The 27,110-nt window shown below is 50.6% G+C and overlaps 1 protein-coding gene across 2 annotated transcripts in view; it reads right to left on the bottom strand.

The window, feature by feature from the left end:
- The window catches only part of RUNX1 (RUNX family transcription factor 1), a 250,134-nt gene extending 233,635 nt beyond the window's left edge, over nt 1-16,499 (bottom strand). For both annotated transcript variants that reach the window (XM_062205548.1, XM_062205558.1), the window contains exons 1-2: nt 16,306-16,499; nt 16,036-16,151 (exon numbers count right to left, since the gene is read on the bottom strand). In XM_062205548.1, coding sequence (XP_062061532.1) covers nt 16,036-16,093 — 58 coding nt within the window. In that variant the 5' untranslated portion in view covers nt 16,094-16,151; nt 16,306-16,499. The remainder of the gene's footprint in view (nt 1-16,035; nt 16,152-16,305) is intronic.
- Between the last annotated feature and the right edge of the window lie 10,611 nt (nt 16,500-27,110).

The raw sequence follows: 27,110 nt of genomic DNA, 5'->3' as shown, positions 1-27,110 counted from the left end.
CCAGCTGTGCCTACAGCCACCCCTATCCAACATGTCCCTGGGGAGACCAGATAGGGCTGGGTAAGCCAAGGAGAATCTGGACTCTGACCAGCTCTGCCTCTTGCAAGCTGTGTGGCCTGGGCTGCCCTCATAACCATCTCCACTTTATTTGCTGTTTTTTTATATTTTTTGTATTACTTTTCCCGGTGAGGATGAAAGCCATACGTATCCCCTGAGGTTTTGATGAAAAGGGATGATGCAAGCCGCATGCCTAACCCATGGTGTGTGGATCTGAGTTGTCTGCAACATTTGTAGACCACGGCACAGCTGAAGTATCTTGTAACGCCAGCACAGCACCCAGCATCGCTCAGGGCCACGGTGTCAGAGACACAGGATGCTAATGAGGGACTCTCTCTCTCTCTTTCTCCCTCTCTTCTTCCTGTGGGATGTGGGCTTGTGGTGGGGCAGACATCAGGGCCCAGGCAGTGTAGGGCAGCCTGGCTCACTACTCCTAGAGGCTGCTTAGACATCGTTGAAGAGTGGGCAGAGCAACGAGGCTGCTTGAAACAACTCTGACTGCCTGTGTGCAGATATTTGGGGTGGATTATAAACGCATGTGGTATGGGGCTGGTGCCGTGGAGCAGCAGGTTAATCCTCTGCTTGTGGCACTGGTATCCCATATGGGCGCCAGTTCTAGTCCCGGTTGCTCCTCTTCCAATCCAGCTCTGCTGTGGCCTGGGAAAGCAGTGGAAGATGGCCCAAGTCCTTGGGGCCCTGCACCCACTTGGGAGACCAGGAAGAGGCGCCTGGCTCCTGGCTTCGGATCGACGCAGCTCTGGCCGTTGCAGCCATTTGGGAAGTGAACCAGCGGAAGGAAGACCTTTCTCTCTACCTCTCAAATAAATAAAATATTTTAATTTTTTAATTTAATTTTAATTTTATTTTTATTTTTTTGACAGGCAGAGTGGACAGTGAGAGAGAGAGACAGAGAGAAAGGTCTTCCTTTGCTGTTGGTTCACCCTCCAACGGCCGGCGCGCTGCAGCCGGCGCACCACACTGATCCAAAGCCAGGAGCCAGGTGCTTCTCCTGGTCTCCCATGTGGGTGCAGGGCCCAAGCACTTGGGCCATCCTGCACTGCACTCCCGGGCCACAGCAGAGAGCTGGCCTGGAAGAGGGGCAACCGGGACAGAATCTGGCGCCCAGACCGGGACTAGAACCTGGTGTGCCGGTGCTGCAAGGCAGAGGATTAGCCTGTTGAGCCACGGCGCCAGCCTAAATAAAATCTTAAAAAAAATAAATAAATAAACGCCTGTGGTGGAGGCAGGTCCTAGCACAGCAGGCAGTGAGCAACCTGGGCCCCCGGCAAGGCCACTGTGGGCTGTTAGCAAGGTCTGGGGACTGGGGCTTCTGCACAAGGACCAAAGGTCTGACTGAAGGTGGCAGTGGAGGCCACTGACCCCAAGACAGAAGGGGGAAGGTGAGAGGCTGGCCCTGGGGTGCACCCAGAAAGCACTCAATAAGCATAAAGCAGCATGCATAGGGCGTTTCCCACGTCACAGGACGCACCAAACACAATCTGCAGGTTCCAGCAGGGACTTTTACTCCCCTGTCAATTGTATACTCGGTGTCAGAGAAGCAGCTCCTCGGACCTCTCTGAAGAGCTGTATGATTTTATTTTTATTATTTTTATGGCAGAGAATAATTAGCTTGAGCGCCTTTTAATTTGTTCCCATTAAAATGTTTGCATAGCTACAATTAGACGCTGGCCAGTCTCCCTGCCATTGCACCAAGCGGGAGGCTTTTCCAGAGCAGGCTGGGAGCAGGCTGTGGGAGGGAGAGGACCATTAGCGATTGCATCTTTCCCCATGTGAAGCCTATGGAGAGAAGGAGGCACCTGCTGGGACTCTGCCATAACTGGTTGTATGATAACCAGACGAGAAACGCCTTCTATACAAACACAGGCTGGAGACAAGCAGAAAAGAAAACCTCAGACCCAACAACTTGAAAAGAGAATTTGTGATGATGTCAGAGAACAGGTGGCATGGACTTCTGAAAGGCTAGAAGTTTCTACGGAAAGGCAGAGAGTTCAAGTGTGTGTCTCTTACTAAGGCCACCAAGCATCTGATACCGAGGTCCCGTTCACTGAGGGGCTGGGGCCTCTGCTCTGAGTCATGGCCCAGTCAATTGCCTCTGAGCAGAACCTTATTTTAATTACTTAGTTTTATTTGAAAAGGAGAGAGTGAGAGAGAAAATAAATGAAAGAACGAATAGCTCCCATCCAGGTCTCTCCCTTGGGTGGCAGGGATGTAAGGACTTGAGCCATTGTTGGCTGCCTCCCAGGGTGTGTTAGCAGGAAGCTGGATTGGAAGCAGAGGAGCCAGGATACAGATCAGACACTCTGATGAGGGAGGTTGGTATCCCAGGTGGCATCTTACCGCTGCAACGCATGTCTGCCCTGCACGCTCAACGTGGAGCCCCTCTGGCTTAGGGAAGTGTCTCTTATAGGCTGTCCAGGACCTGCCTGAGTCTCCCTCTTGTAGGCAGCTCTGCTGGGGAGGAGCCTTGAGGGCACAGCAGGCCTGGACGCCTAAAACCACCGAATGCATCCAGAATCACAAAAACAGGCCAGGACGGTGGACAGTGGCCCAGCTGGGAGCCACCCACAGTGTCCCTCGCTGTCCAGGGCCTTGGCAAGCCTTCAGCTTGGCACAGCTCCACTCCCTCATGTGTCACAGACACTCTTTTTTTTGGAAAACTTTTATTTAATAAATATTAATTTCAAAAGTACAACTTCTGGATTATAGCAGTTTTTTCCCCCTATAACCACCCTCCCACCTGCAAACCATCCCATCTCCTACTCCCTCTCCCATCCCATTCTTCATTAAAATTCATTTTTAATTATCTTTATATATAGAAGATCAACTTAGTATATACTAAGTAAAGATTTCAACATTTGCACCCACACAGACACACAAAGTATAAAATACTGTTTGAAGACTCGTTTTACAGTTAATTCACATAGCACAACACATTAAGGACAGAGATTCTACATGGGGAGTAAGTGCACAGTGACTCCTGTTGTTGATTTAACAATTGACACTCTTATTTATGACATCAGTAATCACCTGAGGCTCTGTTCATGAGCTGCCAAGGCTATGGAAGCCTCTTGAGTTCACAAACTCTGACCTTATTTAGACAAGGCCATAGTCAAAGTGGAGGTTCTCTCCTCCCTTCAGAGAAAGGTACCTCCTTTCCTCCTTTTTTGATGGCCTGTTCTTTCCCCTGGGATCTCACTCACAGAGATCTTTCATTTAGGTGTTTTTTTTTTGTTTTTTTTTTTTGTTTGTTTGTTTGTTTTTGTTTTTGCCACAGTGTCTTGGCTTTCCATGCCTGAGAAACTCTCATGGGCTCTTTAGCCAGATCTGAATGACTTAAGGGCTGATTCCGAGGCCAGAGTTCTATTAAGGGCATTTGCCATTCTATGAATCTGCTGTGTATCCTGCCTCCCATGTTGGGTCATTCTCTCCTTTTTAATTCTATCAATTATTATTAGCAGACACTGGTCTTATTTATGTGATCCCTTTGACACTTAATCCTGTCTTTATGATCAGTTATGAACTTAAACAGATCACTTTGACTAGCAGGATACCTGCAGGTACCTGCCAACTTAATGGGATTTGGATTCCCATGGCACGTTTCTAGCTCTACCATTAGGGGTAAGTCCTAGTGAGCATGTGCCGAACCATACAACAGATACTCTTAACATCCCCTGTCGCTCTCTGGGTATAGCGTGGGCTCTGCTGAGTGGACGCCTCCACTGTGACCCGGCCTGCTCGTATCCTAGCAGCCAGAAGGTCACCTGACTTCTGCATGCCACCACGCTTCCCTCAGCAAAGTAGGATTCACCGTAAGAGCACCCACTGTCTGGGCTGTGCCATGGAGCTAAGGCAGGGAGGCAAGGAAGTGCTTGGCACAGTGCAAGTGCTTCTCACACGGTACACGCTCACCAAACGGCAGCTGGTAGAAAGTGGCTTCAGTATGGTTAGCGCAGCCCTTGGCCGAGGAGCACCGAGATCACGCCTGCCGCCACGTGCGTCTGCACACACGCCTGCTTCCGGGCCACATCCTGAGAGCGGCAGCTCTTCCTGCCCCCCCCCCCCCCCCGCGCGCCTTCCTTCAGCTGTGACTTGCTCTACATCCCCCCACCCCCCCCCCTTCATGTGTGCTATCTCAAGTTCTCTTGACCAGCGGCGCAGTAGGGAGAAAAAAACCACACCTCTGGGAGGTTGAGACAATGGCTCAAGTTCGCACTAGCAGGGCAGAAACCAACCACCTGACTCCCAAGCGTGTGGGCTTCCTGTTCCCCACCCCGGGGTTCAGGCCTGCCCCCACCCTTGCTTCCACTCCCCCCACCCCCCTCACCCCTTGGCAGTGCCCAGCACACAGCAGAGGATTGTGGGCAGGAGAGCATGGAGCGTACAGTAAAACCCGGATCAAAGCCCCGGTGGAGACAGAGTTCTGCTGAGAGAGGCCGAGACCCCATGAGCAGGCACAGGACGCTGGGCGGCACCTGGAGGATTTTCTCATTCATACCGGGGAGCCCTCGGAAGGGCAGGGCAGAGTATCCCAACTTGAAGTTTTCAAATCTCCTTTATGGTCTCTGATGCACGTGCTCTAATTCTAGGTCAAGTAGAGCAGGCATGGGGTTTATGAAAACATCACCGTGCCTAGAAGATGGGGCGTGCCATTCACTGCTGTGTGGCACGGCAGAGAGTATGGAGTGGTGGAGGCTCAGCATCTCCACCGTCCCTGCTGATCCCAGAGAATGCAGCCTCGAATTCCATCCCGATGCAGTTCCTAAGGCACATGGAGTGTGAATGCTGGCTGTGTGTGTGTGTGTGCACTGCGTGCAGAAGAGTGGGGGTGTCCCTCCCAACAGAGCCTGCTTCCAAGTGTGTGAGCTATAAAGCAGGAGTGCCATGAAGACATCCATCCCTGATGGGAGCTGGACCCTGGGTCCAAGCTTTTTTTTTTTTACAAAGTCCTCCCACTTTGCGGGGGCTCCTTCCGAGCCGGAGCGGGGCGTCCTGGGTCCAGGCCACGGCTTCTGCGTGAACGTGCACATTGGCCTTGCTGGTCACTCCAGCTTCATGAGACTCATTGAGGCTGAGCTGGTTAACCATGCCATTGCCTAAGGAGAGGCAGGGCTGGCCCATGGAGAGTGCACGGTGGGTGTGGGGTTCATGGGCAGCAGACAATGGTCCAAGGACACTGGGTGGGCTTCTAACAGTAGCTTGGCTCCTAACAGTCCAAGAAAGGTCGTCGGGGCCCAAGGCTCCCACACGCTCCTCTGCTTAAAGCTTCTGTGTGGGGAAAGAGACTCAGCCTGCAAAGGCCCATGTGGGTTGACCAAGGCAAAAGGTGATTGAGTAAGATGGCGTGAGAGACAGCTTGATTGCGTAGATTCATGAGTGCAATCGGCCACATCAGCCCAGTGCCCGCTCAGCTCTGGGGGCAGGAGCCCAGATACTGTCCTGACCCAGGTCTTTCCCCGGGGCCCTTGGACACGTGACCCTTCCTCACACCCTAAGGCAGAAAGATGTCTAAGATCATTCTAGTCCAATATTCTAGTCTCTCTCTCAAGAAGTTTAAAAGTATATATAGTGGTATATATACAAGGGTACTTCAAATAGGCCATGGAAAAGTGGAATTAAAATGCAAGCGTACTGGGGCCAGAGTTGTGATGTAGCACCACTGCCTGTGACGCCAGCATCCCACGTGGGTGCCGGTTTGAGTCCCGGCTGCTCCACTTCTGATCCAGCTCTCTGCTGATGCACCTGGGAAAGCAGTGGAAAATGACCCAAGTGCTTGAGCCCCTGTACCCACATGGGAGACCCAGAGGAAGCTCCTGGCTTCTGGCTTTGGATGGCTCTGTCCACTGTGGCCATTTAGGGGAATGAACCAGCAATGAAGATCTCTCAGTCTTTCTCTAAGTCCACCTTTCAAATAAATAAATTTTTTGGATGGCTTGAGTTGGCCCATCTGAAGACAAGAGCCAGGAGTTTCTTCCGGGTTTCCCACGAGAGTGTAGGGACCCAAGGACCTGGGCCGTCTTCCACTGCTTTCCCAGTCCATAGCAGAGAGCTGGATTGGAAGTGGAGCATCCGGGTCTCAAACTGGCACCTATATGGGATGCCAGCACTGCAGACGGTGGCTTTACCTGCTACACCACAATGCCAGCCCCCCCCTAAATGAGTGAGTCTTGTAAAAAGGTGTATTTTGGTGTAAAAAATCTTGATATTCATGTACAATGTTCTCATAATATACATTTCACTGAACTTTTTGAAGAACCTCCATGTACTGATTTCAAACTTTTTTGCACTCCAGTGTTTCTCTTCTAATTACATTTTCCAAGAACTTTCTGAACTCTGCTTGTACATGTCGTTATATAACCTGAGATGCCAACTGCAGCTACATACAATGATATACATACGTATGTCTACACAACATACACACACATGAGAAACCTACAATGCATCCTATTGGATAATGCCTTGCATTTTATTTATTTTTTTTATACAGATTCACTCACCTCTGTGACTCTCTGCTTTGAAGCATAGTATGAAGGGCCATAGGAGGCATAGCATTTGTGTGTGTGTGTGTGTGTGTGTGAAGTAATGATGTGGGTGACTGGCAGTCGAACCGAATCTCCATTGTTGACATTCATACGTCTTTATTTGAGGCCACACCTTCTCAGTCCTAGGATTATTTTACGCTGCTAGCTGTGCCCCTTTAGGACTTTGAGGCTGAACAGCCAGGTTATCTGGGTCTACCCCCCATTCAACACCAACCAAACAGCAGGCGGAGCTCCTGTTCACGCCGGTTCACGCCTGCGTCATTCTATTTTCGTGCATTCCCACCATCTATGAAAAAGCTGAGATGAGAGAACAATCCCTGGAGGGTACCCCTTCCCCTTCCTGGAGGTTCCTCCGGCCCCCTGTGTGTGTGTGTCTTTACACGTTATGTGGTTTCAGATTTTATAAATTATACACTTTCCAAGCGGGGTAATGTCAAGTTCAGCTGTGGGTGTCCATGAGGTGGATGGAGCGGCCCAGATGTGGTTGTAGATGGTGTGGAACAAGGGGCTTGTGCCCAGGGTTCCAAGCGCACAGAAGCTGTGTGAGGAAGTGTAGCTGACTGGCAGGGGTGCAAACAGCTTCTGGGATAAATGGCGCCCCAACCAACGGATTTGATTAGCCTATGTTTCTTTTGCACACCTTGAGTCTAGAATATAGAGCAAATGTTGAAAACTTACATTATAAAATGTTGCATAGGGAAGGAAATTGCTTCTCTGACAGCATTTGAAGTCTTCCTGCAAAAGCTAAGCCCACTGGAAGGACACCGTGGAACAGCATGAATGAGACCGTGGAACAGCATGCCGTGGGCTCAGCGTTGACCTCTGCTTGGTCTTTTGAACATGCCCCTGTCTGGCCAGCTGACTACTGCAATGTTTTCTAGATCTTTTATATCTGCAAGTGATAAAATAATCTGAAATCCTACACTATTTTAGAAGGACATAAATACCAATCATGATGGAGGCATGAAGGTACTTCAACAATGTCATGGGGAAAAAATGGCATGAAAAGGTAAGTTTCTGCTGGTGCAAACATTTTTGAAATGTGTGCATAGTGCGTGTTCATAACACGCATTTCCATGAACTTTTTAGAGACCTCTCATTCGCCCCCGGAAGAGAAGACAGGGTGCTCTCCCAGCTCCATTGCACTTATCATCTCATTCTCTCCCAGCAAAGGTCCCTGGGAGGCATCACTGTCTCCCCAGGGGGTGTCCAAAGGGCCAGCTGCCCGAGCCGAGCGGCCGGCAGAGACAGTAGATTGCAGAACGCCAGGGCTGCCTGTTTCTCCCTCCCGCCACGCAGCTCTCTGTGCCATAACACATGCCGTGCTGCTTTCGAATCAATTTTACATGGGCCTTGCAGTTACACAAAGAGGCGTCAGTCTTGCCTTCACCAGCACCGGTGAGCAGGCCCAAGTGGCAAACTGAGGTTTCTATTTTGGGTGACCTTTTCCATGTGGGGCCCCTACCATGTCTCGGGGAACTGTTTAAAAAGAAATCCATCCAAAAATAGACACACGGGCCCATGGAATGAGAGGGCAGGGCGGTTCACAAGATCAACAATTCTCGAAATGAATACCAGTCTTGCAGCAACACAAAATGAAAGGTTTACATTATTTCTTATTTCAGGGGAGGAAAAAAAAAAACTGAATAAAGACTTTCTTTTCTTTCTTTTCGGACTTTCTCAAGGAGAGAGATTTGCATCCACACTCAGGAAGCAGACAAGTCCAGTAATCACAAAGTGAAACTGCTCGGTAGCTTGCAGAAATACAAGGTATGAATAAGTCTTTACCTCCTGATTATCTATCTGCCTTTTGTGTTTCTATAAAAGATAAAAATATCTTAAAGTCAATTTCACGAGTCGTTTAGAAGACAGTTCCATTTAAGGAATTCGATAAGAAAGAATTCTCTTTAAATTTTTCTAAATTAAAAAACAGTTTAGGATGTTGGGTGATGACATTTGGAGAATTCAAGAGGCGAGGAAAAGAAACCAAACAGAAGCCATCCATCCCCAGCTTCCCGCGGGACCATCAAGGTCACGGCCAGGTAGGTAGGGGGTCCGGGTGAGTTGGGTTCGTGGGGATTGGGCTGCTGGCTCTCTGTGTTTTGCTGTAACGTGGAGACAGAGAGTCAGGTGTGATGCGTGGGCTGGGAACCTGAAAACAGCTGTGGCCTTGTGTCCTACCGAGCTGGCTCCTCTGCCGCCACCCACAGTTGTGTGGCTTCCAGGGAACTGAGGCTACATCCCCACCCCCAGCCTCCACCTGCAACTTCGGACAAAGACTCAGCGGGGAGCTCGGTTGCTCTCCCTGTGTTTCCCACGTGCTGCTGGCATCGGGAGGTGACGATGCGAGGTGTCCCAGGAGGACACAGCCTGCCTAGCTATGGCCTTTGTCGCCAGGCCTGGGGTCCACTCTCAGACTTCATCTGGGCTTCTCTGCATTGTGCAAGCTCCTTCCGGTCAGCACTTGTGCCACGGCTACCAGACACGCATGTTTGCCCAGCAGGGCTTCCCTTTCTGAACTGAAAAGCCTGGCCCCTCTAAGAGAAGAGGTGGAGGCCTCCCAAGTCCCCGTCTCCCTCCTGCCTGGACAGATCCAAGGTGCGGGGTCATCAGGTGGGATCCAAATGCAGAGGCATTGTGTGTGTCTGTCCCACTGTACCACCCAGGGCAGCTCACCCCTGGCCACCTGCCCCCACAGACCACATCTGTAGAAGCCACAGGAGCCAGCTTTTCCTTGACCTGTAGCCAAGCCCCATCTTCGCTGATTCAGCCCAGCAAGGGTGTTACTTTCTGTCCTGTAATGCAAGGTAGCCTTCCTTGTGGATGTCGTGTTCATTTCCCTGTCTTTGCTCCTTCTCTGGGACCATTCAGTGCTATCCAGAGAAGGGAAGGGAGAGGGAACACACACACACACACACAGGTATTCAGGGAGTCAAGACAGTGTGTCCCTCCAACAAAGTGTGCAGCCGGTGCAAATCCGAGGAGAGTCCCAGTTTCCTTTCCTAGCATGTCAGAGAGAGGTGACAGGAGGCTTTGAACTCCAATTTGTGCTAAGGAGCCACTCTGTGGCTAATGATGTTCATGGTTTGTAAAGATCTTACCAGACCATTCAAGAGATGCCGCTGTAAGGATCTTTGTTTTTTTAGAAGCAGGGAGGCTCAAGGCAAAGGTGTGCTGGACTCAGAAAAAGGCTCTGCCAAGCCTCATGGGTGGCACCGATGGAGGAACCACTTGGATGGTCAAGGAAGAAGCATTTGCCGCCCACATGATTTGGTGAATTGAATGGCTGTTTAGGCACCAGAGTGATTTTTGCAGATTTCTCTGCTGAATGAGAATAATGAAAATGACGATTGAGAGGAAGTGGGGACAGCCGTCATGTATAAAATAGCACGATAGCCACTAGGGGTGTTCAAAATAGTCATGGAAAAATGTTCATTATGAAAAACACAACGGCATGGGTTTTAAACCTTTTTGCACTAAAAACAGTTCTCTTTTGAGTCTTATTTCCATGGGCCTGCTGAAGCACCCTCGTATTTCCCACCAGCTAGGACAATCCTTCCAGAAGTTGCTCACTGCATGGGCCTAAGCTCACCCGCGCCGTGGTTTCCAGTGCCTCTCTCTGCTGCACTCAAAGATCGCGAACAGGAACTTGTGATTCGCGGCAGGCTCGCCTTGGATGGCGCTAGCACTGTGTGCAGAGCTGCAGTGGGGACACAGACATTTACTGACTCATCTGGGTCACGAAGAAGTTACCTGAGAAGCTGAACATTTGCTGGAGTTTCCGGTGTGGGCCTCCCCTCCCGCCAGAGCTGTCTCAACGTCCCTGGTGACAAATGTCGCCAAGCAGCAAGGAGGTTGACTGACAGAAGGCCGCCTGCTGCCCCACAAGCCCAGGGGCTCCTTCTACAAGAAACTGTCAGAACTCTCGGGGAGGGGAAACATCTCTGCTGTCCCTGTGTTCAGGTCAAAGACTCTGTGTCCCCAAGAGTCCCCCTATTCAAGAGCTGTGCTTGGGACGCTCAGTGACGCAGAGTTCTCGCTCTTGTTCTGCCTTCTTCATGGGCTCTCGTAGGAGAGGCAGGATGGCCTGTGGCTGAGACGCCACCAGGTGGGCCGATGTACTTGCCGCCTCCCGGCCCCCACGGAGGGTCTTACGGCCCTGCCTTTGCCTGGCTGTGCCCTCTGCCAGGCCCACCCTTCCCTCTGCCCTTTGTCTCCCCTACCCCCACCCATGCCCTCCGCAGTTCCTGTGTCCTTTTTCAGAGAGGCTGCCCTGATATCTCCCAAGCCCTGGTGACCTCTCCTGTCTTGGAGCAAAAGTTGACCAGCAAGCACCTTAGCAACGTAAGTGAAAGTCCATGGCCACGGTTAATATCAACTGCCGGCTTTTGGGGGTGGGGCTGGGCACTTGGCACAGGTTACTGAACTGAATCAACCCAGCTCCCTTCACCATAGCTTCTACCACTCTCTACGATGTGCAGATGAGGGACCTGAGACTCAACTATGTGACCACAGCCAGAAAAAGGCGAAGACTAGCCCTGTGTTATGTGAGCGTGTCACCTCCCTCCCACCCCCATCCAGCTCTCCTGTCTGGCACTCTGTGAAGAGTGGCTGCTCTGATCCACTGCCAGGCCCTCTGCTCCAGGCTGACCCTGGCAGAGCACTGGTTTGCGTGCAAGTCTGTGTGTGTGTGTGCAGCAGCCACGAGCTCCGCTCTGCCCCACACCAGCTTGGCGTCCTGAGCAGAGGAACACGTGTGTTTCTGAAAGCCTCTTTCTGATCTATTTCAAGAAGACACAGGAATCTCCCAGCTACTCATTTGCTTCCAAAAGCTGCGAGGGGCGACTTGCCCTTTCAACCTAGGGCCACCTGCTGCCCCTCTGATGGTGCAGGAGGGAGCAGAGCAGGGGTAGGAGCTGCTCCTGGGCACTGCTTCCCACTCTCTTCAGATGTCAAGGTTTCAGAATTGTCATGTTTGTCATCCTCAAGCATTTCTGAATATGCAAAGAGACTGCATGGCGAAGGGCATGATTATGGATTAGATAGCTCTTCACGCCTTTTTTTAAAATATAGTTTCAAGATGTGTGGAGAGCTTCAGCTGTGAAATTCCACTGCATGTAGGGCCTGGGAGGGTCCCAGTCTGCACCACCCAGAAGAGCAGCCAGCAGGCCTGGTGCAGCCATTTCCTGCTGGCCCCTGGGGTGTCAGACACTGTTAGGTCGCACTGGGGGCCCCCCAGTTCATGTGTTAAAATCTTACTCCCCAGACTCTCAACTTGTGACCTCAAGGGGCTGCTCCACAAAACTCATGGGAGAATAGGATTAAAAGATATGTCTATTTTGATGCAAAAAATATTGATGTTCAGGCATAGCTTTTTTTCATATCATGCATTTCCCTTGAAATTCACGAACACCCCAGAGTGTTTAGAGAGATTGTGAAGATAAAACGAGGTTACTAGGATGGTCTCCAATCCAACCTATGTCCTGATAAGAAGAGAGGAAGAAGGTGCAGACACTCCACCAAGGGACAAAGTTCATGTCCAAGCCAAGGTCAGAGGCCCCAGACGACACCTTGACCCCAGGCTTCTGGCCTCCACCATGGTGAACAAATTCCACCTGCCCAAGACACCGAGTCGGTGATATTTTGCTATGGCTGCCTTAGGAAAAAGAAAGTGGGTTTTGCACCGAGCTCGGTGCCACAGATGGTTCAATCCACGGCCTTCTGTGAGCTGAAATCTGCAGTGGAACCTGAAGTAGTGTCTCAACAGCTCTCAGAAACTAGGAGAAACCGGGGTTTCCACAAAAGCACACGGGGCCAGTCGCCATTCCCTTAGAAAGCCTGCCCGGGCGGAGCAAGTGCACCGTGAAGACACCCAGAGCAGGGGGTTGGGGCGGCTGAGATTTTTACCTGTGGTTCTAGGAACTCCGAGTATATCAGCATTCAGGCTTTGCATAGACCACTAAAGCCACTTCTAAGAACCAGGCTACCTGAGACATTTTGCAAAACTCCGTATACGCCGAGGCTTCTAACCCCTGTACCCACCACAGCGCTCTCTGTTGGTACCTTGCACCTTCTGAAGGGACCAAGCTCGGGTTCTGAAAGAACTGGATGCTGCAAACCGTGTGTGCAAGTCCCGAGGCACCTTGATCGCATTGCGTCTTCTCTCCTAAGCAAACTGACTGACGAGCTGGTGCGGCGTGACAGAAAACACACCCGTGCTCTGTGGTAAGCCACGCTCATATCCAGCCTGTGTCACTCTCAGAACCCCGGCGATGGTGGTCCGCCCGGCCCCCCACTTCTCTTTTCACCCCCAATTTCCCCAGGGTTCTCTGGCTAGAGAAACTCAGAGGGCTCCTATCGTGAGAACTGCACAGACTGACAAATATCACCCCAGGAAGAAAACACCATGCTGCCTCCCCGCCTGCTAAGAGCTGCAGTGGGGGAGGGGACCCATGAGAAGTCACAGGCGGTGAGGTCTGGTCCAGTGGGCATCGTGCAGGGTGGGGGCGATGGGGGCACCGAGAAAATTAAGAGGAAAAAAAATGTAGCAATGGTCCTGCTCCCATCAGGTGTCAAAAAAAAAAAAAAAAGTAGTGCCCAAATGGCACCCAAAGAAACATGTTGTCACTTCTCTGGCATGGCTGAGTGATGGGGACAGCTCATCCTGACAATTTAAAGCCTCTTGTTGATGGATTATTTGTCTGAAATTAATCAGGAGATTGCCAAGCCTCCACTTGGCCTTCTGAGGTTAATTCTCCAAGTTACAAGATCCAGTTAGAGTCTGGCAGGTGCCGTGTTCCTCCTACCAAGAGGAAGGAGTAAAAGGACCTGCTCAGATGGCCCCCTCTAAGTGCCGGGGGAGGGCCGTGTCCCGCTCCAGGGCGGCTCCGGGGAGCTGGCTGGGTCGCATTCGCCCACTGCAGTGGGGTTGGCTGAGGGCGCATGGCGCAGGCGCTGGGCTCTTGGCTGGGGTGGGTGCCTGTTTCCTGGTGTCCGCACAGGTCGCCCTGCACCCTCGTTCTCTAAGGACAGCTTGCAGGGCCAGCCCTACACGCTGACATCCCAGCTATTGCTCCGCGGAACGCTGCGAGATGTCCTGCCTCTGCCTTCCTGGGGTTGATCACATAGGAAACAATAAACGCTTGGAGGCGGCACTGGAAGTGCAGGAAAGGCAGGAAGCTCGTGTTTCTCTTATTCTGCGACTATTGCTTCCTCTGCCCCTAGCAGCCCAGGGGAAACGCTGCGACGGAGCCCCGCACAGCTGCTCAGCCAGGGCCCTGTCCCCGCGGCGCCCACGACGCTGTGAGATGCGATGCGTGACTCACACACATCCCCGTGAGTCAACTGCACTCCCCGCTGCCAGCGGAGAGCGCTCAGAAATCCTTTCGGCTGAAGCTGGGGATCAGCTCCTGGCTGGCTTTCTGTGTGTCCCCCTAGATCTACCCCTTTCCCTAAGACACACAGTCACAGACACAGGCACACACACAGATACATACAAACAAGACACATAGATACACACAGACACAGATACACACACACAAACAAGACACACAGATACACAGACACACAGACACAGATACACACACAGAGGCACCAACACACATAAACAAGACACACACTGACACAGGCACACACACAAACAAGACACACAGATACACACAGACACACATAAACAAGACACACACAGACACAGACCCAGGCACACACACAGATACACACAGACACAAACAAGACACACAGATACAGATACACACACAGATACACAGACACACAGACACACACATATACAGATACACACACAGAGGCACCAACACACATAAACAAGACACACACAGATACATACACAGACACACACACAGATACACAAACACAGACACACAGATACACAGACACACACACAGACACACACAGGCATACACATACACAAATACACACAGATACACACAAACAAGACACACAGACACATATACAGATACACAAACACAGACACACAGATATACACACACAAACACAGACACACAGACACAAACACACACACATGAGACACACACAGATATACAGATACACAGACACAGAAATGCACAGACACACACAAAAACAGACACACACACAAGCACACAAGCAAGACACAGACATACACACAGACACACAAGCACACACGCAGATGCGCAGACATACACACACAAGCACACACACACACATACACATCTTTGTCAAGTTTTTAAATTTCAGGGATCCAGAAACAAACGGAATGTGGCACTCCCAGCGGCGTCTGCTGTGACTGAGCGGCTGGCAAGCCCGCCACGTTCCCCTGCTCACTTGACTGTGTGAATAGAGAACGAGGCACAGACACTATTTGGGGGCATGCAAGAGCCTGAAAATTAATTAGTCTTCCATCCAAGCCCACTCCCTCCAGCTCTGCCAAACCATCAAGCCACATTCTGCAGGTACTGGCCAAAGCCGAGCCCCGGTGCTCCGACGCCTTCATGGTCTTTCATGTTACTGTTTTTCCTCGGTTACCACGAAAGATACACAAAATGCCTCTGTCGCGCACACTGCCTCACGCTCAGTGCTCAGCCCTAGCTTTGCACGTTTCAAGAGTCTGGTTGCAAAAGTGCGTAGGGGTTTTGCACACCAGTGCTCTCCTTGGTGAGCGTGCAGTCCACGGACCCAAGCTGCCAGAACGTTCGTTGGACTTAGGAAACTCCTTCCTTGATCTCTTAGAGAGAAAGAGAGAGACCCTGGGATGTCACAACCTGCCTGCTTTCTTGCTTCAAAGATGCAGGCTGCCTCTTTGCCTAGGGGCACCCAGGAAAACAGCACAGCCTGGACCTGACAACTCTAACCTAAGCAAGTGTGCCAGGCTCCTATACTCCTTGTGTTTTGGAGATAGCCAAATCGCCACTTTGAGCCTGAGACCTCCAGGCTGGCTGACGCACAGGGCAGATCCGAGAGCCTCTTGCCCCACGCTGGCTCCAGCCCTTCCCGGCTGGCTGGCTCAACGTGTGTGCCTGCTGAGCCCCCGGGGCAGGCTGCCGTCCGGGCCACACAGCATGCAAAGTTCAGGCTAACTCAGACACGGTTATTCCATTCCCGGCAAGGGACGGCACGCATAAAACCCGGGGGAGCTTTGTGCAAGCGTTCTGATCTCCCGGACTGTAAACCAGAGCAGCCCGAGCTACCGCGCTGCCTTCGTCCTCTGACCCAGCACTTCGCCAGCTTAACCAAGTATGCATAAAAACAGTTCGGCGGCGCTGCCCTCGGAGGAGTTGGTAATCCAATAGCATTGCAATCACCGGCCTCGGGGACGAGTCCTCCCCCACCCCGACACAGACGGGCACCCAGGCGTCCCTCTGCCCCCTTGCTGCGTCGCTGAGCTGAGCACAAGCAGATACCAGAAGACCAGCACGGTACTCACCTCTCATGAAGCACTCTGGGTACGAAGGAAATGACTCAAATATGCTGTCTGAAGCCATAGCTTCCTCCCGAAATCGCACCCTCTGCCGAAGGCGGGAGTTCAATGGTGTCTTTTACCTTAGGAGTGAAAACCAAGAAAGGTCACCACCTTCACCTCCTCACGCCCATCATGGCTCCCTCCATCTCTTCCCCTCCCCACCTCTGCCTGGGCACTCCTGGGACTCCCCGAGTTCTATGAAAAAAAAAAAAAAAAAAAACCACACAAAGGTACCTTGGTGCAAACAAATATTCAAATTGTTAAAGAGCGAACCCAGCAGCGCGCCCGCCGGGGCTGTGGGCTGACGCTGCGCGCCACTCTGATAGCCTGTGGTTTCCACTCAGGGTGAGTCGCCCGGCCGGCTGACCACTACACTGGGCTGAGACTCCTGCCACTGCCAGCCTACCCAACTTGTGGTTCTGTGGTTGTCTGTGAGACCCAAAGAAGTTTTCACACAGCCCAAATTACAAATTTAACTGTTCCCCTTTCCACGGCCTGGCTTCATTGGTTCTTGCCAGTCATGTGATGCGATTTTTTTTTGTACTTTCTGAGCTGTTCTCTTCCTTCTCCCACCTGCCCTCCCCCCCCAGGCAGTGCAAACACAAAGCCCAGAAGAGACTTCAAGAGAGAGGAGATGCAGAAGAAAAGTGGCTCAGTCTCTCCTCTGATCTCAAGGGTCTCCGCTGGCTTGGGGATGGCTCAGCTCCTGCTGTTGCTATTTGTGGGTTTGGGAAGCTACTGAGTATTTTGATAAGGATTTCATTGCTGCCTATTCCATAGTAACTCCACGCTGGCGTCGGGATGCTACATACACAGGATGTGGACCCTGTCATTTCGAATGCTCGAAATCAGCTGGCGGCAGGGGGTGGGGAGGGGGCAGAAGTCAGTCCTTATTCAAGAGTGTAACAGCGTGAGTGAAATGATAAGGGGGAAAAAAAGATTAGGCGAGAGACCCCTAAAAGGGGCTAGCAATTTATCAGTGTTTTAAAGCCTGTCCAAAGGAGAGCATTTTCCTTTTTGAGATAAAAGTATCCGTGTAATGAAATCAAACGTACGTGGCTTTATTCCTCCTCCATGGACATTTTTTGCACACCTCTGTTTCAGTTTGGGGGTTGAGGCCCTGTGTCTCTGAGACTAGGTATACACACTTGTACACACACTCTGGTAAGGAGGCTAAGGAAAAGCGAGTCTCACCTGCGAAGACCTGCTACCTGGGCCTGCCTTGGCTTAGCTCAGCTCAACCAGCTCAAAACACCTGTCGGTGCAGGTAGCTGGTGAGACTTCCAGAATTCACCATGGCCAGAGGAAGCCGAGGAGGGGCTTCTCGGGAGTGGCCCTTCTCGGGGGGCTGGCTGATGGGCCCCATGGGCTCACCCTCCGCCTGTGCAATGCCCACCTGGGTCAGTCCTAAAGAAGCAGGCTACTTTTGTGTGCGGGGGGCTGCAAACCACTCCAGCCTTGCAACTCCCTTTCTTTATCCTGCTTGTTGGCTTCCCCTGCTGATCACCAAAAGCATCCTTTTTGTCATTGCTCAAGAGAAACTGCACTGCAGGGTCCGAGACGCCAGCTGGTGTACTACTGCCCTGGGGGGCCATGGGAGAGCCTGAACCCCAGGACAATCCCTTGGAATGCGCTCCTCCGTGGAATTCTGCACCCCAACCGTGCCCTCAGACTCCCAGGCCTTTCAAAAGCCACGGACACGATTTTTTTTTTTTTAACTTACTCCTCTTTTGACGGAAGCAGGAACCGAAACCCAAGAGACTGCTTTCTCCCAGACTTGTGAGAGACAGCTTTGCCAAATGTCGGCACCTCCGCCAAGAGTACTAGCGACATCTGTGTTCTTCGATGCGGGATCTGTGCTCTCTATGCCATCGGAGCGCCACGCCGGGCTCACGTGGCTCCCCGGCGCACACTGCTCGTGACCCAGCGTCGCAGGACGTCCTGGCGAAGTCGAGGCCCAGCTGAGTGCACCTCAGGCCCCGTTCTCTCCCCCGCACTCAGCCTTCCTGGGAAGGGGTCTGAGAGCTGAGGCAGGAACCTGCAGCTGCCCTTCCAGCGTCGACTCAGACTTGACGATGAGCTGGCAAGGCAAGGAGAGCAGCCGATGAATCCTTCGGAGAGTTCACTTGAGAAACTCCCTAGATGCTTTCAGTCACAGGTGTCCAGCTGCTTCGGCGTGGCGATCGGATGTGTCAGCTAATTGCTGGGATTCTTGGCTTTTCTCTGCGGGCCTAGCTGGAGCCCAGGGTGCACTGCTCCCAGCAGGGTCTTCGTAGGACACATGAGAACTGAGAGACGGCTGGCAGCCTGGGGCTCCACTGTCCTGGTCAGGGCTAGGGTTTTCCTGGAGCACCAGGGGGCAGCCTGTGGAGGCCTGCACACGGGCACTGCGCTGCCTTTCCCAGGGTTAACGGGCAGGACGGCCACAGCCTAACTCCCCAGCAGTTGGTGGTGGGGGGTGGGGAAGAGAGTCTCTGGGCCTCTTCCAGGTGGTGACAATAACTCAAACCTCAGCCAGCTGCTGGCAAACTTGGTGTCTACCTCTCTCTTAGGAGCCCAAGACAAACAAACAAGCAAACAAACAAACCCAAAACCCACGTCTGTCATCAGCGAACTGCCTAGAGAAATGCTTAATCCCATTTAACCAGAACTGGTTAGGATTCTTTAAGTTTGTGCCTTGATCCACACCCTCTCTCCTCATTCCTGCAAGTGACTCAGACCCAGAGCTGCTGGCTTGGGAACGGCACCCAAGCAGGCACTGTGGTTTTGCCAAGGAATTGGATGGCAGCTTCCACCCTCGCTCAGATTGGCTCCAGCTTCCAAGTGCCGCGGTGGGGGTGGGGGTGGGGGTGGGCGTGGGGTATGCTCAGGTGTCTTTTTTTTTTTAATGGCCCTATAAAAATACCAGCAAAGGCGGAGAGACCCATAGCTGCGTAACCCTTTAATTAATGAGGAGACCTGTGTGCCGTCCAATTCAGTGAAAATTCTCCCTGCCAGACCTTTTCATTCCCTGATTACCATACGCAGTCCCGCACATAGCTATGATAAAGATCCTTCAGCCAGGAAAACAGGGGAAAGATTGGGCACCCCCCACCCCAGATCTGGTGTAGCCAGAACTCCCGGGAGGACACGGCTGCTGACTTATCTCTGCGTGGCATGAGTTTCCAGTATTTTCCAAAACCGTGTTTTCCCACTGCGATGCTCTCCAAACACTTGCATGCTATGCCAACAATTAGCTCGGCAATGATTTTTTTTTTTTTTTTTTTTTTTTTTTTACAGGCAGAGTGGATAGTGAGAGAGAGAGAGAGAAAGGTCTTCCTTTTTGCCGTTGGTTCACCCTCCAATGGCCGCTGCGGCCGGCGCATCTCGCTGACCTGAAGCCAGGAGCCAGGTGCTTCTCCTGGTCTCCCATGCGGGTGCAGGGCCCAAGCACTTGGGCCATCCTCTACTGCCTTCCCGGGCCATAGCAGAGAGCTGGCCTGGAAGAGGGGCAACCAGGATAGAATCCGATGCCCCAACCAGGACTAGAACCCGGTGTGCTGGCGCCGCAAGGCGGAGGATTAGCCTGTTGAGCCACGGCACCGGCCTCGGTGATGATTTTTGAATTGGACATCAAAGCTTCAGGAGATGCACATCACCTGCTCTTGGCAAATCTGATAGTTTTACGTGACTGGGGAGGCCCGAGGGGGGCAGCTCCTCTTTCCTGAGCACATCTCTCTTCACCCGTCTCTTAGTTCTCTAGCTAAAGGGGCATGTTAAAGTCCTCACGATGCTGGATTTTATAGACAAGGCGGAGTTTTAGTATGTACGTCTCAACTTTCTGTAGCTGGAGCTGTGTTACTCTGTAGGGAAGTAGGATTTAAGAAGGAAGGAGGGAAGAAGGAAGGCAGGAGGGAGGGTAGGAGGGAGGCAGGCATTGAAAACTACCCATCAAATGAGTGCTGTTCCATGATAGAAAAGATTCTTGAACTACAGTGGTTTCAAAGGAAAGACTTAAAACTGCTCCGCGGCCATGCACGTGGACAGTGGACCAACAGCACGGACATCGCCAGGGAACTTGTCAGGAAGCAGTCTTGGGCTCCGGCCCAGGTCTGCTGAATCAGAACCTGCGCTCCTTCCTACAGGTCCCTAAGTGACTCCGGTACACGTGACAGTCAGAAGATTGCCCTGGGGGTAGCCTTGCACCTGCAGGAGGGGAGGGAAGAAAGAGCAACCCCGGGGGTTGTTTACATTCTTTGAGATCGCCCCTTCCTTCAAGTCTTCTGAAACCTCCCACTCTTTAGCTTGTTGCTGTGCCATGAATTTGTCAGTCTTGGATGTTTCTAGAGAGCAGAAACCCGCAAGAGGCATGGCTCAGGTCCTGCCAGGTAGCGCTTTCTTGGACTGTCGCTCAGACCTCTCATCCCCAGCGCCGTGTTTGGGTCAAGTTTACGGTTTGAAGTTTGACACACCACATAGTGCTCCAGCTGCCTAGCCCATGGCCACGTGGGTATAAACAAGGAGACATTTCCCCTCCAGGGTGTCAGACTCTCCGTTTGCAGTTTGGAAACCCACTCATCCAGCGAGTTCTTCCAGATGCTCACCACGTGTGCACGGGGCGGGCCATGCTGCAGGTGGCCCGGTCAGCCTTGCCCTGAGCTGTCCTCCCCCCACAAGGAACACCTGCCACTGCTCCCCAGCCCCTGCCTTGCAGATGCCGTGTTCTGTGTTTTGTTCCAAGAGCAGGGCCTTCCCTTCCGTGGGGCCCGCTGTAGCAGCCAAGCCTGCCAGGGTCCTGGGCTGTGGCCACTTCTCTCCAGTGCGTCTGGATCCTCTCAGGCCTGCCTTGGCCCAGGAGGCTTGTTTGGAATAGCTTCTCCTTACAGAGCTCTGGGCCCTTCTGTTCCTGGTGCCATTCGAAACCAGGAGGGTGAAGCTGGGAAACTTAAACAAACCAGAAATGTTCAGCATTCGAGGTTTGGTCAAATGATGGAAAACATTCTAAGTTGGTATTGAACTTTCCAGTCAGTTCCTCCAACCTTGAGGCTAATTTTAGCATGAGATCCAGGCAGGGAAAGCGAAGAGAAAGGAAGAAACTAAAACTATTCTCAGTTGAAGAAACCAGCATTCATGAGGGTGAGATTATCTATGAATCTGTGCTTTGTTTTGTGTGACAAATGCCAGTTCACGTCCCAGCTCTGATCAAAGCACCTGTCTTCCAGAACTTTGGATTCTTCATCGTAGTAGTCACAACCTCTTGTCCTGGCGGTGAGCAAATTCGCAAGCTTCCACATGGACTTTTTTTTTTAAAGATTTATTTATTTATTTATTTGAAAGGCAGAGTTACAAAGAGGAAGAGGCAGAGAGGGAGAGAGAGAGAGTCCTTCCATCCACTGGTTCACTCTCCAAGTGGCCACAATGGGTAGAGCTGGGCTGATCCAAAGCCAGGAGCTTCTTCTGGATCTCCCACATGGATGCAGGGGACCAAGCACTTGGGCCATCTTCTACTGCTTTCCCAGGCCATAGCAGAGAGTTGGATCAGAAGTGGAGCAGCTGGGACTCAAACCAGTGCCCATATGGGATGCCAGCGCTGCAGGGCATGGCTTTACTGGCTGTGCCACAGTGCTGTCCCCTGCAGGGACTGTTGACCCTACCTCTTTGACTGGGGTCCTTTGAGATCTGTCTCTACTGGGACCATGCACAGTGGTTTTGAATGGAATGGGAAAGAGACTTGTGGTTGACATTTCAATACGAAAGAGCCAATGTGTGAATTTTAGCCTTTGTACTTGCCAGGTTTCATAAAGACACAGCATCTGGACTCTAAATTAGAGGTTCACACAAGAACCAGTTGGAAAAAAATCCCCTGCAGTCAATGCTGGGGGAATTCTTGGTGTTCATCACTTAATTTTTGAATTAAATGTTCTTTTGGAATGATATCATTCATTCCTACAAAGGCAGGCTGAAAATTCTTTCAGGACCTCAAAATGTCAAAATAAAATAAAATAAAATGGCAAATGCTACCAAGAAACAAAATCCCCCACTTAAAAACTGTGTGGTGTGTGTCTTAATTTCCTCCTTTATAAATTCCCTTCCCTTGCTGTTGCCAGGTCAGAAAGCAGCTGGATTTCTGGGAGGAGGTGGGAACGGAGACTTGTCCATGTTCTAGTTCTGACTTCATCTCCCTCTCACGTGTTTAGTTTATTCAAAGTGGAGAGAAGAAACTGAGCTCTGAGCTTCAGTCGTCTGGGGCTGGCTGTGAACGCCCCATCACAGAACGCCATCATTGAGGCTTGGGGTCAATCGATCTATCATTGATCTATATATCTATTATGTAGCTAGCCATCTCTCATCGACCTAATTATATGAATTTCATGAAAATGCCTATTATGAAAAAACTGCATGAATTTTAAAACTTTGGAATAATGTACGCATACATGAATATTCACACACATGTATATATACACACACACACATAGAGGTATGTATATATAATTTTGTTATGCTAAGAACTTTTAACGTGAGAGCTAACCTCTTCACAAATTTTAAGTGTACAGCACAGTACTGTATTGGCACACTGTCTTACAGCAGATTTCTGGAAGTCCTTCAGCTTTAGGACTGAGACTCTATGCCTACTGATCAGTAATTTCTCCGGGGTCCCTCTGTTCCACCTCCTGGTGAGTGCCCTTCTGCTCCTTGATTCTGGGACCTTGGCTGTCTAGCTGGCTCCATGGCTAATATCCTGCAGGAGGCTGTGACTGGCTTGTTTGCCTCACCATAAAGCCCTCGTTGCGTGTTGCAGGACGCTCTGCTTTGTGAGGCTGAGTGATAGTCCGCTGTGTGCATAGACTGCATTGTCTGTGCTCCTCCATCCAGGGACATACAGGCCATTTCCCTGCCATTGTGAACAGTATTGTAATCAACATAGGGAATTGCAAATCTCTCTGAGATCCTGATTCCAATCATTTTGGAGGTCCATATCTATATATCTGTATCCCAAAGAGGGGTTGTTGGGTCATCTGGAAGTTCTAGTTTTAATTTTTTTTGAGAAAACTTCATATTGTTTTCCATAATGGCTGTATCAACAAGGATTTGAATAGACATAGTATATAGTTCTCTCTCTTATAGGTATTTATACTCTTTATAAATTATTATACTCTTTATATACACTTGATACATATTTATCGATCATCTATCTATCACAGACCTTGTGATAGATAGACTTCCATGGAGATCATCTTTCCCAGCAGAGTAAGGGAATCCAGAGGACTGGCAAGCATTTGCAGAATTAAAAAAGGGAACTCATCTGGTTTCCATCAGTGCTCTCTGCCTTCAGGGCACATCAGAGTTCTAATGGCCTTCAGTGATGATGAGGATATTGTGCTGTCTTTGTTTCCCTGTGCGTTTTCAGATTTTCCCATTACTCCTGTTATAATTCTCAAACTTGATGTTCCAAGTGGAGACTTAAGGACCTCATTTTTTTGCCCTTAGGGACCACCAGGTGTGACCTGGGCCTTTGGGTCTTCCTCAAACTCAGAGCTGTTGTTCAGTAGATACCAAGGGGTTTTGGAAATCAGACTAGTGAATCTTGAAATCTGGCACTCTTAAAAAAATCCCTGAGCTATGAAGATTTTATTTATTTTATTTTATTTATTGTTTACAGAATGTCATTGCCAATGAAAACAAGTTTAGGGAACACACACGTTCAAATTCAGCACCTGATCTCTCCCCTGATCCTGTGGTGCCTTGGTCTTTGTTAAATACCGAGTCCCATTGCTCTTTTTCATTGTTCTTGCTTTCTTGGCCCAGCTCTTTGGAAATCACCCCATTCCCATGACCGGTGGGTGAGCTTCTGCTTTGACCCCTTCTGGCTGTGGTAGGGGCGTTTATGGAGGAGGGAATTCACACAGTTGCTGGCAGGGAGGGCATTTCACATAGCAGTGGACTTCCGCATCCCTTGCTGGACAGCAATGCCGGATTTGATTCCACTTCAGACTCTACTGTCTGCCCACGTGCTTTCTGGAACAGCAGTAGCTCCAGGGTGGGGCGGCTTTTTTCTGCCAACGGCCATTTGGCTATTTATAACATCATCTTTGGGCCATACCAAAACTGTCAACTTAAAAGTCAGCTAGGGGCCGGAGCGATGGCACAGTGGGTAAAGCCGTGGCCTGTGCCTGTATGGGTGTCTGTTCATGTCTTGGCTGTTCCACTTCTAATCCAGCTCCCTACTAATGGCCTGGGGAAGCAGCAGATGATGACCAAAGTACTTGGACCCCTTCACCCACATTGAAGACCCCGAAAAAGCTCCTGGCTTTGGCATGGCCCAGCACTGGCCATTGCAACCATCTGGGTGGTAAATCAGCAGATGAAAGATTCTCAATCTCTCTCTCTCTCCTCTCCCCCATAACTCTTTCAAAATCAATCAATCAATCAATAAAAAGAAATTAGCCTGCTATAGATCTATTGAATTTTGAGCCCTGCCTACAGTTGCTTTGGCAGGGCCAGACCAAATGATTTTGTGGGCCTTCTATAGCTTTGCAGGCTGGATGTTCTCCACCCCTGTAGTAGATGATGGCTCAAGCGTGTGGGTCTCTGCCACCCATATGGGAGGCCCAGATTGAATTCCTGGTTCCTGATTTCAGCCTACCCTAACCCTGGCTGTTGCAGGCTTTTGGGGGAGTGAACCAGTAGGTAGAAGATCTCTTTCCATCTCTGTCGCTGTATCTCTTTCAGATGAAACGAAAATAAATAACATGTTTAAAATATTTATTTTTTTGAAAAGTAGAGTTACAGAGAGGCATGGGCAAAAAGAGAGAGGTCTTCTATCCACAGGTTCACTCCCCAGATGACTGTAATGGCTGGAGCTGTGCTGATCTGAAGCCAGGAGCCAAGAGCTTCTTCTGGGTCTCCCACATGTGTGCAGGTGCCCAAGCACTTGGGCCATCTTCTACTGCTTTCCCAGGCCACAGCAGAGAGCTGGATTGGAAGTGGAGTGGCTGGGACTTGAACTCATGCCCATATGGGATGTGGGCACTGCCGGTGGCAGTTTTACCCACTATGCCACAGTACCGGCCCAATAAATTAAAATTAAAAAAATGGAAAATGTAATTAAAAGATAAATTTGCTTTTGGCACAAAGATTTGAAATGCACACATATGATGAGTCTTCAAAAAGCTGATGGAGGGGTGGGTATGATGGTGCAATAGGTTAACCCCCAATTGGAATGCATGCAGCTCATATCCAGTGCCCGGTTTTAGACCTGGCTGCCGCACTTCCAGTTCAGTTCCCTGTTAATGCATTCTGGGAGGTGATAGCTCAAGTGTTTGGGCCCCTGCCACCCACATGGGAGATCAGATTGAGTTCTAGGCTCCTGGCTTCAGTCTAGCCTAGTCTCAGCTGTTGCAAGCATTTAGTGAATGAACCAGCAGATGAAAGATCTCTCTCTCTCTCTCTGTCATTCTGACATTCAAGTAGATGAAAATTAATGAATTAGCATTTTAAAAATTATGGAAAGAGCAAATTATGAAAAAACTGTATGATAGAAAAACTTTTACACTAAAACAGACTTATCTTTTCAGTGTGTTTTCCATGGAGCCTTTGAAGCATCCCCCTAAGTATGCACACACTTAATTTTATCTTCATCCCAAAACTCATCTCCAAGCGGCCTCTTTGTCCTTTTCCCATCTTTGTGAATTTAGGTTTGGGTTTCTCACACTCTGCTCAGACTTAGGATGATCATCCTTCCCTACACCCATGTACAGCCAACAAGGATGCTCCACAGCACAGCAACCTGGCTTCCCTCTCATTCTTTTATTATCATGACCTCAATGGACACGTATTAGTCTTGGGTAGAATTAGTCATTACCCCTTCATTCCAACGTTATTTGTCTTTTCGGATCTTTTCTCAGGGCTTAATCAGGAACACCCCACTTTCCCTGCAGTCTTCATCATCTCGCTGTTTATTGCGTACTCAGTTATTCATTGAGCGTTCATTTCCTAACCCTGGGAGAGGCAGAAATGGTCATGCCCTGAAAAAGTCTCACATTCTCACCAGCCATTCACATCAGCTAGGAATGAGCAGCAAATACCAGAGTGGCAGGTGTGACCGGAGCTGCGACTGGGGCAAGGTGAGCGAGGCTCCCGGGATGCAGTATTGAAGGAAGCATTTACTCTCACCGCTGATCTCATCTTCCATGACCCTAAGAGGGAGCATCTCCTGAGCCTGTGCACCCTACAAGCCTCACTTGCCCCATCCCAGCCCTGAAGGGGTCACCGAACTAAGCAGAGACCACAGGCTGGGGAGAAAGTGGTGTCTGAGTCATGAATAAGAAATGACACAAGCAGAGGGTTGGAATGGAAAAGTGCTTGCACCTTAGAAATATGCCTAGCCTGGGGCCAATGCTATGGTGCCGTACGTTAATCCTCTGCCTGCTGTGCCGGCATCCCATGTGGGTGCCAGTTCTAGTCCCAGCTACTCCAATTCTGATCCAGCTCTCTGCTATGACCTGGAAAAGCAGAAGATGGCCCAAGTGCTTGGGCCCCTGCACCTGCCTGGGAGACCCAGAAGAAGCTCCTGGCTCCTGGCTTCGGATCGACTCAGCTCCAGCCATTGCAGCCATTTGGGGAGACCTTTCTTTCTGCCTCTTCCTGTCTCTGTCTCTAACTCTACCTCTCAAATAAATAAATAAAATCTTTAAAAAATAAAAAAGAAATATGCCTAGGCTAGTTATACTGGGAGGTAAGAGGCAGGGAAGAGGGCCAGTCATCCCAGCTGAGGACACATCAGATCAGCTAACAGCCAACCAACCATCAGACACTCAAGTGAGCTCCAGTCCAATCCAGAAGAACTGGTCAGCCAAACTTAGCCATGGCCAGCAGAACCGACTCTCTTCCCATAGAGGCACTGGCAATACTTAATGGTTGTTGTTTGAAGCCTTAGATTTTTGAGGTGGTCTATGTCACGCATTATCTGGGCCACAAGTTCTGCAGGGAAAGAGGCAGACATGAAGAAGGCACCAGTGTGGAGCTGCAGCTGAGGCCTTGGGGCAGAGCTAGTTACTCTG

Source organism: Lepus europaeus, chromosome 2, assembly GCF_033115175.1.
Source record: "Lepus europaeus isolate LE1 chromosome 2, mLepTim1.pri, whole genome shotgun sequence".
Lineage (NCBI taxonomy): Eukaryota > Metazoa > Chordata > Mammalia > Lagomorpha > Leporidae > Lepus > Lepus europaeus.
Note: the sequence above shows the minus strand (reverse complement) of the source record. Positions and strands in the feature narration are given on the sequence as shown.